Raw genomic sequence first — 17581 nt, forward strand, 5'->3', positions numbered from 1 at the left:
ATTGAGGATACTTTAAATAAGCAGTTTTTGGAAACAGGTGGGTAGATGGAACCATTGAGAGTCACCATCAATTAGAACTACGGTCAGCTACTTGGACAGTTCCTAGGAGGCTCTCCCTCAGAATGCAACCAATATCATGTCTCCAGTTTTCTTAGCGTTTCTTTCAGTCCAGCGAGTATGTTGACGATCTGATGATTAACTAAGACATGCACAGGTATTATTTTGCAATAACAAATGATTCCCTCCTCCTTCCATTGCCCATTCCCTTCACCACCTGACTTTCCTTCCACCCCTTTCCCCAGCACCCTCCAGTTGGGCAGTGGAACTGTATGTCTTACAAACACCTGGTGTGGATGTTTTCACTCCCACTTCTAATTGGTTGGGAAGCAGCATTTGCCACAGGCACTGTTTAATTTTGTTTCCATCCCCTGCATCTCACAGGAAAGAAATGGTCAATAGTTCAAAGAATCATCCTGGTCAGCTCCAAAATATGGCTACTTGCATGGTAATCACAGCAAGTCTGTCAAATCAGTGATTTCTTTATTCCTAAAAGGAAGGGATTTTTCCTAAGGATTATGGTTCTACCACCCAAGGAGCAGCTCTACTCTTCACAAGTGGCTGCAAAGGCTGGCAAACCACGAGGTCTGCTTTGGCTCAGAAACTCAGTTTGGCTCCTGCCACCCCTGGCAACCTCACTGTGTGTCTCAGTGGCGTGTGCTCCACACACAGTCAGGCCAGTCTGCTTCTACTTAGGAGGGATCACAACCAGAGGTGGCCCCCGCTTGGGCCTCCACATGAGGACCTGGGCATCGTTGGCATTGGGTTTCACTAGTGCGTTGGGGGGGATAGGTTCCATCCGGCTCAGGATCCGGGGCTGCTCCTGTTGAGTCCTGCCCACCAGCCGGGCCCGTTGCCCCAAGAGCTGAAGAGGGTCCACCTCAATGTCCACCCTCATCCTCCACTTGATAGTCTGCAGAATGATCTTCTCTTTCGTGGTGGTGTTCATGGCCACCAGCCAGGTAGTGAAACTTTGGTCCCTCTTGATCCTCGTGAGCAGTGGCACATTGCTGTCACTCACTGGCACTGCCCATGTCACACTGGGGTAGAAATTGTCATTCATGCTGACGGAGAACCTGGAGATCTTGTTGGTGGGGCCAACCAGGGTCACAGTTTCTGTGGTGTTCCCGTACCAAGGGTAGCTCACCCCATCTGAGTCACTGATGGCTTTTACTCTCCCTTCCCTCAAGTCAGGCAGTTCCCAGCTTGACCTGGCAAAGCAGAAGAGATGCACAAGAAAAGAAGAGGCTGAATGAATTTTTCAAAAGCTGGAGAGATGCCCACCACTTACTATCACAGTCAACTTGGGCAAAATGGGAAGTTCAGAAGGGAATTCAGGTCAAAAAGTTCTATGCTGTGCTGTTTCGGGATTAAATGAGAACAAATCAAAACAAATCAAAAATAAAAAAGCAATACCAGAACAAGTTAAATTAAGCCATAGCTGGTCCAACTGGAAGCAAAAAGCTCAAAGAAGCATTTATGAGACCCACAAAGAGGCATCAATTAGCTGGAATGCTGCAATTGTAATGAACTACCTAGTGGCATTCAATTTCAAAAACCACATTTTCAGGAAGTATGTGCATCTCTAAGGTTTGTTAAGAAAAGGTGGTGGTTGAAATCTGACATACTTGGAAGGAAGTATCAGGTGGAAAGGAGGGCAAAGGGAGGTAAGGTTAAAGGTTATACTGATTTCCTAGGAAATCAAAGTAGTAGAATTTCTGCTCAACAAAGAAAGTTGTTTAAATTCTAGTCATTGGCCAATCCAGCATTTAGAAAACAGACATAGAAACTGATAACACAGGAGATAATTGTCACCTTTGGGAAAACACCTCAAAGTGCAAGTTGTGCCATAGGCTGGCATACATAGTCTCTACTATGCTGTTCTCCCATCAACTTTAAGTCCAGCCTGGAAGTCTAATTGCTTAGGTTAGCAAATTTGCCATTCTGGGTACTTTGTTACTCCTGGTTGCTCCCAACCTTGAACAGAGGGAAGGAGGGGGATATGTGCCCAACTCTTAGCCCATGTTTCTCCCCCAGTGCTATGGACTACTCATCATCATCATCATAGCTGATACTTACTGAATGCTTGCACTATTCTGACCACGATGCTGAGTACTTTAATTATGTCATCTCAGTTAATGCTCAAAATATCTCACAAAATAAATACATTTTTATTTCCATTTACACACGAGAAGGTGGAGGCTTAAAGATGTTAAGGTACATGCCAACGGTTCTACAGATTGTAAGATGTGGAGCTTATGTGGAGCCTATGTTTTTGACCACCGTGCTACAGTGCCTTCTGAAGTGTCCTTACATGATGCTGGAGGAAGCCAGAGTGGAGGACATTCAGGCTATCCAGTGGGCTAGCAGCTCCCAGAGCTGCCACGGGAAGATGGACTGGGTCCTCCTAGGGACAGACGTTTAGTCAGCAGAACGTGGCTATGCATCCTCCATAAATCCTTTCCTGGGACCAAGAATGACTCTCAGCAATGTTGCATGAGAATTTAATAATTAAGGGAAGAAATGAGACTGCTCCACTCATCAGCTAAGAGGTGGAAGTCTTGTTCGAAATGAAGTTCTTCTCTTAGGAAGTGACAGAAGATCCTACCACTTTATTTTTTTAAAAAATATTTTTATTGAAATATAGTTGAACAAAATAGGTTACATGTGTGTAATATAATGATTCACAATTTTTAAAGCTTATACTCCATTTAGTTATTATAAAATATTGGCCATATTCCCTGTGTTGTACAATATATCTTTGTAGCTTATTTTATTATTTATTTATTTATTTTTAACATCTTTATTGGAGTATAATTGCTTTACAATGGCATGTTAGTTTCTGCTTTATAACAAAGTAAATCAGCTATACATATACATATATCCCCATATCTCCTCCATCTTGCGTCTCCCTCCCACCCTCCTTATCGCACACTTCTAGGTGGTCACAAAGCATTGAGCTGACCTCCCTGTGCTATGAGGTTTCTTCCCACTAGCTTTCTATTTTACATTTGGTAGTGTATATATGTCCATGCCACTCTCTCACTTCATCTCAGCTTACCCTTCCCCCTCTCTGTGTCCTCAAGTCCATTCTCTACGTCTGCGTCTTTATTCCTCTCCTACCGCTAGGTTCATCAGGACCGTTTTTTTTTTAGGTTTCATATATATATGTTAGCATACAGTATTTGTTTTTCTCTTTCTGACTTACTTCACTCTGTATGACAGACGCTAGGTCCATCAACCTCACTACAAATAACTAAATTTTGTTTCTTTTTATGGCTCAGTAATATTCCATTGTATATATGTGCCACATCTTTTTTATCCATTCATCTGTCGATGGGCATTTAGGTTGCTTCCATGTCCTGGCTATTGTAAATAGAGTTGCAATGAACATTGTGGTACATGACTCTTTTTGAATTATGGTTTTCTCAGGGTATATGCCCAGTAGTGGGATTGCCAAGTCATACGGCAGTTCTATTTTTAGTTTTTTAAGGAACCTCTGTACTGTTCTCCATAGTGGCTGTATCAATTTACATTCCCACCAACAGGGCAAGAGGGTTCCCTTTTCTCCACACCCTCTCCAGCACTTATTGTTAGTAGACTTTTTAAAAAAATCTATTATTTATTTATTTATTTTTGACTGTGCTGGGTCTTTGTTGCTGCGCTCGGGCTTTCTCTAGTTGTGGTGAGTGGGGGCTACTCTTTGTTGCATTGCATGGGCTTCTCATTGTGGTGGCTTCTCTTGTTGTGGAGTATGGGCTCTAGGCACGTGGGCTTCAGTAGCTGTGGCTCATGGTTTCTACAGTGCAGGCTCAGTAGTTGTGGCACACGGGCTTAGTTGCTCCGCGGCATGTGGGATCTTCCCAGCCCAGGGCTTGAACCCGTGTCCCCTGCATTGGCAGGCAGGTTCCCAACCACTGCGCCACCAGGGAAGCCCCTTGTAGATTTTTTAATAATGGCCATTCTGACTGGTGTGAGGTGATACCTGGTAGTTTTGACTTGCATTTCTCTAATGATTAGTGATGTTGAGCATCCTTTCATGTGTTTGTTGGCAATCTGTATATCTTCTCTGGAGAAATGTCTATTTAGGTCTTCTGCCCATTTTTGCATTGGCTTGTGTTTTTTGATATTGAGCTGCATGAGCTGCTTGTAAATTTTGGAGATTAATCCCTTGTCAGTTGCTTCATTTGCAAATATTTTCTCTCTTTCTGAGGGTTGTCTTTTCAACTTGTTTATGGTTTCCTTTGCTGTGCAAATGCTTTTAAGTTTCATTAGGTCGCATTTGTTTAATTTTGTTTTTATTTCCATTTCTCGAGGAGGTGGGTCAAAAAGGATCTTGCAGTGATTTATGTCATAGAGTGTTCTGCCTATGTTTTCCTCTAAGAGTTTTATAATGTCTGGCCTTACCTTTAAATCATTAATCAATTTTGAGTTTATTGCTGTGTATGTGTTAGGAAGTGTTAGAATTTAATTCTTTTACATGTACCTGTCCAGTTTTCCCAGCACCACTTATTGAAGAGGCTCTCTTTCCTCCATTGAATATTCTTGCCTCCATTATGAAAATAAGGTGACCATATGTGCATGGGTTTATCTCTGGGATTCCTATCCTGTTCAATTAATCTATATTTCTGTTTCTGTGCCAGGACCATGCTGTCTTGATTACTGTAGCTTTGAAGTATAGTCTGCAATCAGGGAGCCTGATTCCTCTAGCTCCATTTTTCTTTCTCAGGATTGATTTGGCTATTTGGGGTCATTTGAGTTTCCATACAAATTGTAAATTTTTTTGTTCCAGTTCTGTGAAAAATGCCATTGGTAGTTTGATAGGGATTGCATTGAATCAGTAGATTGCTTTGGGTTGTATAGCCATTTTCACAATGTTGATTCTTCCTGTCCAAGAACATAGTATATCTCTCCATCTGTTGGTATCATCTTTAATTTCTCTCATCAGTGTCTTATAGTTTTCTGCATACTGGTCTTTTGTCTCCTTAGGTAGGTTTATTCCTAGGTATTTTATTCTTTTCATTGCAGTGGTAAATGGGAGTGTTTCCTTAATTTCCCTTTCAGATTTTTCATCATTAGTGTATAGGAATGCAAGAGATTTCTGTGCTTTAATTTTGTATCCTGCTACTCTACCAAATTCATTGATTAGCTCTAGCAGCTTTCTGGTAGCATCTTTAGGATTCTCTATGTATAGTATCATGTCATCTGCAAACAGTGACAGCTTTACTTCTTCTTTTCTGATATGGATTCCTTTTATTTATTTTTTTTTCTTCTCTGATTGCTGTGGCTAAAACTTCCAAAACGTTGTTGACTAATAGTGGTGAGAGTGGACACCCTTGTCTTGTTCTTGATCTTATAGGAAATGCTTTCTGTTTTTCACCATTGAGAATGCTGTTGGCTGTGGGTTTGTCATATATGGCCTTTATTATGTTGAGGTAGGTTCCCTCTATGCCCACTTTCTGGAGAGTTTTTATCATAAATGGGTGTTGAATTTTGTTGAAAGCTTTTTCTGCATCTGTTGAGATTATCATATGGTTTTATCCTACTATTTGTTAATATGGTGTATCACATTGATTGATTTGCATATACTGAAGAATCCTTGCATTCCTAGGGTATACCCCACTTGCTTATGGTGTATTATCCTTTTAATATGCTGTTGGTTTCTGTTTGCTAGGATTTTGTTGAGGATTTTTGCATCTATGTTCATCAGTGATATTGGCCTGTAGTTTTCTTTTTTGTGACATGTTTGTCTGGTTTTGGTATCAGGGTGATGGTGGCCTTGTAGAATGAATTTGGGAGTGTTCCTCCCTCTGCTCTATTTTGGAAGAGTTTGAGAAGGATGGGTGTTAGCTCTTCTCTAAATGTTTGATAGAATTCACCTGTGAAGCCATCTGGTCCTGGGCTCATTTTGGGAGATTTTAAATCACAGTTTCGATTTCAGTCCTTGTGATTGGTCTGTTCATATTTTCTGTTTCTTCCTGGTTCAGACATGGAAGGTTGTACTTTTCTAAGAATTTGTCCATTTCTTCCAGGTTGTCCATTTTATTGGTATATAGTTGTTTGTAGTAATCTCTCATGATCTTTTGTATTTCTGCAGTGTCAGTTGTTACTTTTTTTTCATTTCTTTTTCTATGGACTTTAGTCTTCTCCCTTCTTTTCTTGATGAGTCTGGCTAATAGTTTATCAATTTTGTTTATCTTCTCAAAGAATCAGCTTTTCATTTTATTGATCTTTGCTACTGTTTCCTTCATTTCCTTTTCATTTATTTCTGACCTGAGCTTTATGATTTCTTTCCTTCTGCTAACTTTGAAGTTTTTAAATTCTTCTTTTCCTAATTGCTTTAGGTGTAAGATTAGATTGTTTATTTGAGATGTTTTTTGTTTCTTGAGGTAGGATTGTATTGCTATAAACTTCCCTCTTAGAATGGCTTTTGCTGCATCCCATAGGTTTTGGGTGGTCATGTTTTGTCATTTGTTTCTAGGTAATTTTTGATTTCCTCTTTGATTTCTTCCGTGATTTTTTGGTTATTTAGAGGTGTATTGTATAGCCTCCATGTGTGTGTAGCTTTTACAGATTTTTTCTTGTAATTGATATCTAGTCTCATAGCGTTGTGGTTGGAAAAGATACTTGATATGATTTCAATTTTCTTAAATTTACCAAGGCTTGACTTTTGACCCAAGATATGATCTATCTTGGAGAATGTTCCATGAGCACTTGAGAAGAAAGTGTATTGTGTTGTTTTTGGATGGTAAGTCCTATAAATATCAATTAAGTCCAGCCTGTTTAATGTATCATTTAAAGCTTGTGTTTCCTTATTTATTTTCACTTTGTATGATCTGTCCATTGGTGAAAGTTGGGTGTCAAAGTCCCCTACTATGATTGTGTCGATTTCCGTTTTATGGCTATTAACATTTGCCTATGTATTGAGGTGCTCCTATGTTGGGTGCATAAATATTTACAACTGTTATATTTTCTTGGTTTGATCCCTTGATCATTATGTAGTTTCCTTCTTTGTCTCTTGTAACAGTCTTTATTTTAAAGTCTATTTTATCTGATATGAGTATTGCTACTCCAGCTTTCTTTTGATTTCCATTTGCCTGGAATATCTTTTTCCATCCCCTCACTTTCAGTCTGTATGTGTCCCTAGGTCTGAAGTGGGTCTCCTGTAGACAGCATATAGATGGGTCTTGTTTTTGTATCCATTTAGCCAGTGTATGTCATTTGTTTGGAGCATTTAATCCATTTACATTTAAGGTAGTTATTGATATGTATGTTCTTATTACCGTTTTGTTGTTTTGGGTTTGTTATTCTAGGTCTTTTCCTTCTCTTGTGTTTCCTGCCTAGAGACGTTCCTTTAACATTTGTTGTAAAGCTGGTTTGGAGGTGCTGAATTCTTTTAGCTTTTGCTTGTCTGTAAAGGTTTTAATTTCTCCATCGAATCTGAATGAAATCCTTGCTGGGTAATCTTGGTTGTAGGTTTCTCTATTTCATCACTTTAAATATGTCCTGCTACTCCCTTCTGGCTTGCAGAGCTTCTGCTGAAAGATCAGCTGTTAACCTTATGGGGATTCTCTTGTATGGTATTTGTTGCTTTTCCCTTGCTGCTTTTAATATTTTTTCTTTGTATTTAATTTTTGATGGTTTGATTAACATGTGTCTTGGCATGTTTCTCCTTGGATTTATCCTGTATGGGACTCTCTGTGCTTCCCGGACTTGATTGACTATTTCTTTTCCCATGTTAGGGAAGTTTTCAACTATAATCTCTTCAAATATTTTCTCAGATCCTTTCTTTTTCTCTTCTTCTCCTGGTATCCCTATAATTCGAATGTTGGTGTGTTTAATGTTGTCCAGTGGTCTTTGAGACAGTTCTCAGTTATTTTTGTTCTTCTTTCTCTACTCTGCTCTGCAGTAGTTATTTCCATTATTTTATCTTTCACTTATCCGTTCTTCTGCCTCAGTTATTCTGCTATTGATTAGTTCTAGAGAATTTTAAATTTCATTTATTGTGTTGTTCATCATTGTTTGTTTGCTCTTTATTTCTTCTAGGTCCTTGTTAAACGTTTCTTGTATTTTCTCCATTCTATTTTCAAGATTTTGGATCATCTTTACTATCATTACTTTGAATTCTTTTTCAGGTAGACTGCCTATTTCCTCTTCATTTGTTTGGTCTGATGGGTTTTTTCCTTGCTCCTTCATCTGCTACATATTTCTCTGTTTTCTCATTGTGCTTAAATCACTGTGTTTGGAATCTCCTTTTCACAGTCTGCAGGTTTGTAGTTCCCATTGTTTTTGGTGTCTGCCCCCAGTGGTAAGGTTGGTTCAGTGGGTTGTGTAGGCTTCCTTGTGGAGGGGACTGGTGCCTGTGTTCTGTTGGATGATGCTGGATGTTGTCTTTCTGGTGGGCAGGATCACGTCCAGTGGTGTGTTTTGGGGTGTCTGTTACCTTATTATGATTTCAGGCAGCCTCTCTGCTAATGGGTGGGGTTATGTTCCTGTCTTGCTAGTTGTTTGGCATAGGGTGTCCAGCACTGTAGCTTGCTGGTTGTCAAGTGGAACTGAGTCTTAGCATTGAGCAGGAGATCTCTGGGAGAGGTTTTGTCATTTGATATTATGTGGAGTTGGGAGGTCTCTGGTGGACCAATGTCCTGAACTCAGCTCTCCCCCCTCAGAGGCCTGACACCCGGCCAGAGCAACAAAACCCTGTCAGCCACCCTGCAGTTGTATGACCTTGGGTAGGTTATTTAACCCCTCACCAGTTTTGCTTCCTTGTGTGTTGGTCTTGGAGAGTCTCCGAAAGAGGCAGAGGGAAGCTTCAGCTCATGCTGGGGCACAAATATTTAGAAGCTTGTTCCAATGCGATAAGCCGGTGCCAGCGGGTGCCACTGTCCCTGCAGGACTTTATACCAATGGCCTAAAAGGGAGTTGCATTGCCAGGTGAATACTGAACAGTCTCAGAATCCTTCACACAGGGACATGTTAAAACTGACTGCTGCCTCCTGCTCCCCCCCACAGTGCTCCCTATGCTAGGCAGCCCCAGCCTGAAGGGAGGGGAAGGCTGGATTGCCTGGAGAGGAGGTGAGCCCACAGCTGCAAGAACCTTTTCTCTTGCCTCCATGCCCTTGAAAACCACTTGGAAAAACTGCTGTGTATAATGGTTGGCAGAAACTTAGTAAGAGGAATTGACTTGATGCATAAAGTTAGAGACTTCAGTTACCATTTTGTTACCCATGCTAGTTGTAGCTGGGCCAAGGAGTAGCTCCCAGATAATTCTATAGCCACTTCTTACTCTACAAAAGGGAATAAGTGTTGTTTGAGTGGGATCTAATCATACAAGGTCAGGTCAAGTGAGAACCAATCTGCCTGCTGGGTTGATGAAAAGGTCACACTGGAGGCAGTTTTGTGCCCTGAGTCAAAGGGTTGTGACAATTATTCAGTCACCAGGCATTCATTTTCTGTGTTGCTTCAACCCTATTCTTCATTTTACTTACAGTGATCAGGCTCTGCTGGCCTTTGGTTTCCTCTGTGGGACTGGAGGACAAGTATTCACAATAGTGTAAAATTGTACTTGTCCTCCTGTCCTAAACACTGGGCCAGCTGTGGCATGTTGCCTGGGGAGTTTGGCTTATTATAACACTGTCCTTTTTAGGACTGGCTAGCTTGGCATTCTATTCAATTACTTTGTCTATAGAGTCTTCACATTCATGTTTTTTCTCCATTTTCCTGTCCAGAGCTATGTGAGCAGTGACTCAGGCCCAGGGTCTAGAGGTCAGTTTTGTGGGAAAATCACAAAGCTTAATTTGGTCCCAGATTTTCTGAAAACAGAGAAAATACATTAAGTTGCACTCTTGAGCCTGTCTTGAAAGAGAAAGAAGGAAGCTACCCTTGTCTTGGAGGATTCTCTGGAAGAGAGAAATAAAATAGACTTCTTAATCATCACATCAAAACAAAGGCACCAGAAATACAAAGGATAATGAGAGACTACTATAAGCAAGTACATGTCAATAAAATGGACAACCTGGAAGAAATGGACAAATTCTTAGAAAAGTAAAACCTTCCAAGTCTGAACCAGGAAGAAACAGAAAATATGAACAGACCAGTCACAAGGACTGAAATTGAAACTGTGATTAAAAATCTTCCAACAAACAAAAGCCCAGGACCAGATGGCTTCACAGGTGAATTCTATCAAACATTTAGAGAAGAGCTAACACTCATCCTTCTCAAACTCTTCCAAAATAGAGCAGAGGGAGGAACACTCCCAAATTCATTCTACAAGGCCATCATCACCCTGATACCAAAACCAGACAAACATGTCACAAAAAAAGAAAACTACAGGCCAATATCACTGATGAACATAGATGCAAAAATCCTCAACAAAATCCTAGCAAACAGAATCCAACAGCACATTTAAAGGATCATACATGATGATCAAGTGGGGTTTATTCCAGGAATGCAAGGATTTTTCAATATATGCAAATCAATCAATGTGATACACCATATTAGCAAATAGAAGGATAAAAACCATATGATAATCTCAACAGATGCAGAAAAAGCTTTCAATAAAATTCAACACCCATTTATGATAAAAACTCTCCAGAAAGTGGGCATAGAGGGAACCTACCTCAACATAATAAAGGCCATATATGACAAACCCACAGTCAACAGCATTCTCAATGGTGAAAAACAGAAGCATCTCCTATAAGATCAGGAACAAGACAAGGGTATCTACTCTCACCACTATTAGTCAACAACGTTTTGGAAGTTTTAGCCACAGCAGTCAGAGAAGAAAAAGAAACAAAAGAAATCCAAATCAGAAAAGAAGAAGTAAAGCTGTCACTGTTTGCGGATGACATGATACCATACATAAAGAATCCTAAAGGTGCTACCAGAAAGCTACTAGAGCTAATCAATGAATTTGGTAGAGTAGCAGGATACAAAATTAAAGCACAGAAATCCCTTGGATTCCTATATGCTAATGATGAAAAATCTGAAAGAGAAATTAAGGAAACACTCTCATTTACCATTGCAAGAAAAAGAATAAAATATGGAATAAACCTACCTAAGGAGACAAGAGACCTGTATGCAGAAAACTGTAGGACACTGATGAGAGAAATTAAAGATGATACCAACAGATGGAGAGATATACTATGTTCTTGGACAGGAAGAATCAACATTGTGAAAATGACTCTACTTGCTTTGACTATACCCAAAGCAATCTACAGATTCAATGCAATCCCTATCAAACTACCAAGAGCATTTTTCACAGAACTAGAACAAAAATTTTACAATTTGTATGGAAACACAAGACCCCAAATAGCCAAAGCAGTCTTCAGAAAGAAAAAGGGAGCTGGAGGAATCAGGCTCCCTGACTTCAGATTAAACTACAAAGCTACAGTAATCAAGACAGTATGGTACTGGCACAAAAACAGAAATATAGATCAATGGAACAGGATAGGAAACCCAGAGATAAACCCACGCACATATGGTCACCTTATCTTTGAGAAAGGGAGCAAGAGTATATTGGCAAGAATGGAAAAAAGACAGGCTCTTCAACAAGTTGTGCTGGGAAAACTGGACAGCTACATGCAAAAAAATGAAATTAGAACACTTCCTAACACCATACACAAAAATAAACTCAAAATGGATTATGTACCTAAATGTAAGGCCAGACACTATCAAACTCTTAGAGGAAAACATAGGCAGAACTCTATGACATAAATCACAGCAGGATCTTTTTTGACCCACCTCCTAGTGACATGGAAATAAAACAAAATTAAACAAATGGGACCTAATGAAACTTAAAAGCCTTTGCTCAGCAAAGGAAACCATAAACAAGATGAAAAGACAACACTTAGAATGGGAGAAAGTATTTGCAAGCGAAGCAACTGACAAAGGTTTAATCTCCGAAATATAAAAGCAGCTCATGAAGCTCAATATCAAAAGAACCAACTACCCAATCCAAAAATGGGCGAAAGACCTAAATAGACATTTCTCCAAAGTAGATATACAGTTTGCCAACAAACATATGAAAGAATGCTCAACATCACTAATCATTAGAGAAATGCAAATCCAAACTACAATGAGGTATCACCTCACACGGGTCAGAATGGCCATCATCAAAAAATCTACAAACAATAAATGCTGGAGAAGGTGTGGAGAAAAGGGAACCCTCTTGCACTGTTGGTGGGAATGTAAATTTATACATCCACTATGGAGAAAAGTATGGAGGTTCCTTAAAAAGTAAAAACAGAACTACCATATGATCCAGCAATCTCACTACCTTCTCAGGGCATATACCCTGAGAAAACCATAATTCAAAAAGAGACATGTACCACAATGTTCATTGCAGTGCTAGTTACAACAGCCAGGACATGGAAGCAACCTAAGTGTCCATTGACAGATGACTGAATAAAGAAAATGTGGCACACATATACAATGGAATATTACTCAGCCATAAAAAGAAATGAAATAATTATTTGTAGTGAGGTGGATGGACCTAGAGTCTGTCATACAGAGTGAAGTCAGAAAGAGAAAAACAAATACCATATGCTAACACACATATATATATGGAATCTTAAAAAAATGGTTCTGATGAACCTAGGGGCAGGACAGGAATAAAGACACAGATGTAGAGAATGGACTTGAGGACACAGTTGGGGGGAAGGGGAAGCTGGGATGAATTGAGAGAGTGGCATGGACATATATACACTAACAAATGTAAAATAAATAGCTAATGGGAAGCAGCTGCATAGCACAGGGAGATAGCTTGGTGCTTTGTGACCACCTAGAGGGGTGGGATTGGGAGGGTGGGAAGGAAGCTCAAGAGGGAAGGGATATGGGGACATATATACACATATTTACATATAGCTGATTCACTTTGTTATACAACAGAAACTAGCACAACATTGTAAAGCAATTATACTCCAATAAAGATGTAAAACAAAAACAAAAACAGAAAAACTAAGGCACCTGGTGAGTGTAGCTAATGGGCATGGTGACCTTGGGAGGCTACACACTCGTTCCATCCATTGCTGTGACTTTGGCCACTGCTCTATTGGAAATCCCTCAGGTCTGAGGCATGTTCTTTTCCATAGCCCCAGGGGCCCCAGGACTACATGATTAATGGAGGGTTTGATTTTGGAAGCAGCCAAAATTCATTATGACTTAAGCGTAGTGAATAGGGACTTAAGCCTATGAACAGGGAGTAGGTTTCTTTTTGAAAAGTATCATATCATTTTTATTTCTTTTATGAAAAATAGTTATTAATGTGCATTCCAAGGTAGTGGCTTTTTTATTTTTGCAAAAAGAGTTTTGCCTGTAAAATGCATGACTGGTTTATGTAGCTGATAAATTGGCTTTCATAATAGTTTTCAAATAGTTCCTGATAAGTTCCAAGAATAACAGCACCATTGGAATCACTCTATGACCATTATGACTACTTTGAATGGGATGCCAAAATCACTTCAAATTCCACATAGCCCAAACCAAACTCACCACATCCACCGTAAACTTGGCCCTTTCCCCCGTTTCTGCTGCAGGCATTGGCCCATTGCTCACCCTGTATTCCAGGACAGAATGAGGGTCATCTCTGGCTCTTCCTCTGCCTTCTCCTAGACTGCCAAAGCTGTTGTTACTGCATCTTGTGAATTTGCTCCATAAGTGATGCTTGAATTTATCTCCCTTTCTCCATTCAACTCTCACTGCCCTTGTTTAATCCAAGTCTTCAGCATCTCTTACCTGGTCTACTGTAATGGCCCATAACTGGTCTCTCTGCATCCAAACCTGACCCCTCTCAAATTCATCTTTTAGGCTGCACTCATGTACAAATATGCAGATCTGATTATGTCTTTTCTCTACCTAAAACCCTTCAAAGTCTCCTTTACCTGGACATCACTGGCATCACCTACAGGATAAAATTCAAGTTCCTTAATAGGACATATGTGGCCCTGTGCAGTCTGGCCTCCCTGTCTCCACATACCATGCTGTTTTTCATCTCTGCCCCTTTGCCCACACTGTGCCATCTGCCTGCACTGCTCTTTCCTCTCCTAAAGTCTCATTGTGTTTAACTACTTGACATTTGAGAATCATTGCATACAGCACCTCTTCCAGGAAGCCTTCTCTTCTGTGCTCCCATGGATATATCCAGATCTTTACAGGTCCCAGATTATATTATAATTATGTGAAAGGCTTACTCCCTTGCCTCCATCATTCCTGGCTCAAATATCATGTTCTCAGTGCAATATTTCCTGACAGTCATATTCAAAATGGCAACTTCCTGCCCCAGCCCTCCCCATCCCTGATTCATTTTTCTTTATAGCACTGTCTAATATACTATATAATTTACTTAGCTAATGGTCTATCTCTCCTCATCTCACTCTCCAAATATAACCCCAAAGAAGGCAGGGATTTCCTATGTTTTATTCACTGCCGTATCTCCAGTACTGACAACTTATTCACTGCTATATCTACAGGACCGTCAACAGTGCCTGACACATAGGAGTTCAACATTATTTGTTAAATAAATAAGCATTGAATTGATCTGAAGTGAAAGATGGGAGGAGACTATTTTCAGTTAGGATGCTGCTGCTTTTATGAAGTTGCAAAGTTGGGTCTAGAGCTTAGGAGAAAATCAGGGCTAGAGATGTAAATTTGGCAACTATCTGCATGGAGAGAATTGGTTGATGTGATGGGGATGGGTGAGATCTCTGGGGATGAAACAGAGATCTTAGGGGGCTTGTTAGATGGCCAGAAGACAAAGAGGAATCTGAAAAGCAGAATAGCCAGTGAAGGGGGGGGGTAGAACTTGTTTCCAAAGTCAAGAGAATTTCAGGGAGTCATGACTGTCAAAAGCCACACAAATGGAAGAGAGTGGGGTTAAGAAAAAGCCATTAGATTTACTATCAAGACAGCAGTAAAGATATGCTGGTGGAGGCCATTCTGTAAGGGGTTATGGAGGGAATGAATAAACGCAAGAAAAAAGTGGAGAGTTCAGGGAGTTCCTTCAAGAAGTTGGGCAATGAAGGGGACAAGAAAGATAAAGTAGAGAGCTGATCAAGCGAAGAAGCTGAAGGCAGGATTTCTGGAGCCAGACTGTCTAGGCTTGTAAATCTAGTGCTATCACTTAGTAGCTACCACGTATTAGACAAGTTACTTGCCATTTCTATACCAGTTTCCCCATTTATCAAATAGACATAAGAACAGGACTTACTTGATGTACTTGGTGTGAGAATTAAATGACATAATGAAGGGAAGTACTTAACACAGTGTGGCACAAAGTACGTTACATTGAAAGTTAGGTATCAGTAAGGAACAGAGACGGGGCAGCGTTAGAGAAAAAGGAAATGAACAGCCACTGAACCCTTCCACGTGCAAGCACTTAATAGTAACTATATGAGGCAGGGATTATTATACGCTGTTCATCCATGAGGAAAAGTGGACTAGGCAAAGTCATATAGATGATAAGGGGTGGTGCCAGAGTGTAAAAGCAAGCTTCCCTGGCCCCAAACTTTTCCTTTTCTACTGCATCACACTGTGGGAATAGCTCCTTTGAGTTCTAAATTTCATCTCTCTTTCCTTGAAGTCTTTGGTGTGGTGAATGGAGGAAGCAACCAAGACTGCCCTTAGGAGTCTTGGATGTCAATCCCAAGGTGACAGCTGGCTGACCTCAGCAAATCAGCCTCAGGCTGCTCATGTGTGAAATGGGAAGAAAAATAACCCCACCTCCTTAATCTCAGGGCTATTACCAGGATCAAATGAAGTGATGATCTGTGAGCACCTGCTTTGTAAACTGTAACACACCTGGTCAATATTAGTTCTTATCATCTCATTCCCCTCCTTCTCCAACCACCCTTCTCCTCACTGTGATAAACAGTGTTTTCCTTTCAGACAATCAGCCATTGACCCAGAGCTCACAGCTACTGGACTTGCCAATGGAGCTAATAGTGAAAACATCGATTATCGCAACCTACATGCTTTCTGCATTCCATTTTTAGAAGAAAGAGACAAATCTCAATCAAACAAGCTCATGTGAAGCATTTCATTCAAATAAGTGGTCCCTGGGTTGAGGTCCGGGTCTCCACCCAGACCCAGCCAGTTCTCCCAGTGTCCATGAGGGCCAGAGCAACCTCTCTGAAGGAGCCTTGCTTTGCTCTTGCCAAAGCCCTGTGGTCATCAATGGAATGGGGGCCAGCAGCAGCATTCTTGAAGGCAGGGAGTGGGCAGGTGTGCAGGGGCACTACCGAGACTACTGTCCCCTGATGGAAACTGGAATGGGAGTCAGGGGAACCACACATGGAGAGGACTGATGGTTTCAAGCCTGTAGAGCTCCCAGGGGAGGCCATCCAGGATGGTACTGCCCCTAGGCCTAGGTAAGAGAAGTCCCTGCCTGGCCTGACACTTTAAAGGTACCCACTCTAGTATCTTCTGGCTATGCCCTTACACATTGGGCAAGGAGTTTGTGGGGCTAAGAGGGCATGCCCACCTAGAACCTGTGCCCCTCCTTCTAGACCACCGTCCAGGTATCTGGGATCCAGCTCATATGGCCCCAAACTTGCCTTCAGGGTCTACACAGGCCTTTTTCCTGGTCTGTTTTCCTAAGGGGTCCACTCCATCTGTGTGTACACCCCTGGCCCCAAGGCTGTTTGTTGGGGGTATGCATGGAGTTTGGACATACACATGTTAAACATTCACATGCATATGTGTGATGATCCATATCTCGATATGGTACAGAGCAAGGGGAAGGAAGAGAAATGGAACCAGGGGCAGAAGGTTGGCTATTCCTATGCTGCTACATCTGGCACAGAACTTTTGGAATCCAGTCATTCTAAACCTGAACCTGGCTTTCAGGTTTTTATAAAGATACATCTGTCAAGGTCAGAGGATAGAACTTAGCATTCTGTTAGTCTGAATTATACATTTAGCATTTTGTTAGTTTGGCTTAAAATTAATATTAATATTTTAAAATATGGTATTTGGGCCTTCATTCTTCCCCTGGACCCTACAAATATTAGGGATGGGTAACAGGTGGGAGATCTGTATCCACAGCTCTGGAACCATGGACAGTTCCAACCCTGAATTTTCTTTGGGTATGTGAGTTTTCACATTTGTTTAGTATTAACATTTACTCTTGGAAACAGCATTGCACCTACTTCTTACATGGATTGCATGACATGGGCATCATTCCATTGCCATTACACAATAAGGAACCTGCTAAAGGTCACACAGCTAGTGCTGGGCAGAAGTGAGTTGCGAACACAAGATCTTATTCTAAATCACACGTGTTCCCTAAAGTGACTCCCTGATGGTACTAAATTAGTGCTCCAAAGGCTCTGAAAAATAATAACAGTCATGGATGATACTAGCTGGCACACACTGCTCTCACCATATCTGTTGTAAAATATTAAAACAGTTTTGGAACAATGGCTAAAGAGACTCCCCTCTCCCCAAGAGCGTCCTCCGTAGCTACCCAGGTTCCTTCTCGGGCCCTGGTTCTGTCCCAAATCCAGCAACTATAGAGTTAGTGTAGGCA

At 40.9% G+C, this 17581-nt stretch overlaps 1 protein-coding gene across 2 annotated transcripts in view; it reads right to left on the reverse strand.

Annotated features, from left to right (window-relative positions):
- Window positions 1-526: 526 nt before the first annotated feature.
- FAM78B (family with sequence similarity 78 member B) overlaps window positions 527-17581 on the reverse strand; it is a 92750-nt gene continuing 75695 nt past the window's right edge. For both annotated transcript variants that reach the window (XM_059045977.2, XM_067031870.1), the window contains exon 2: window positions 527-1268. In XM_059045977.2, coding sequence (XP_058901960.1) covers window positions 746-1268 — 523 coding nt within the window. In that variant the 3' untranslated portion in view covers window positions 527-745. The remainder of the gene's footprint in view (window positions 1269-17581) is intronic.

The sequence above is a fragment of the Kogia breviceps genome, chromosome 1 (genome assembly GCF_026419965.1).
Source record: "Kogia breviceps isolate mKogBre1 chromosome 1, mKogBre1 haplotype 1, whole genome shotgun sequence".
NCBI lineage: Eukaryota > Metazoa > Chordata > Mammalia > Artiodactyla > Physeteridae > Kogia > Kogia breviceps.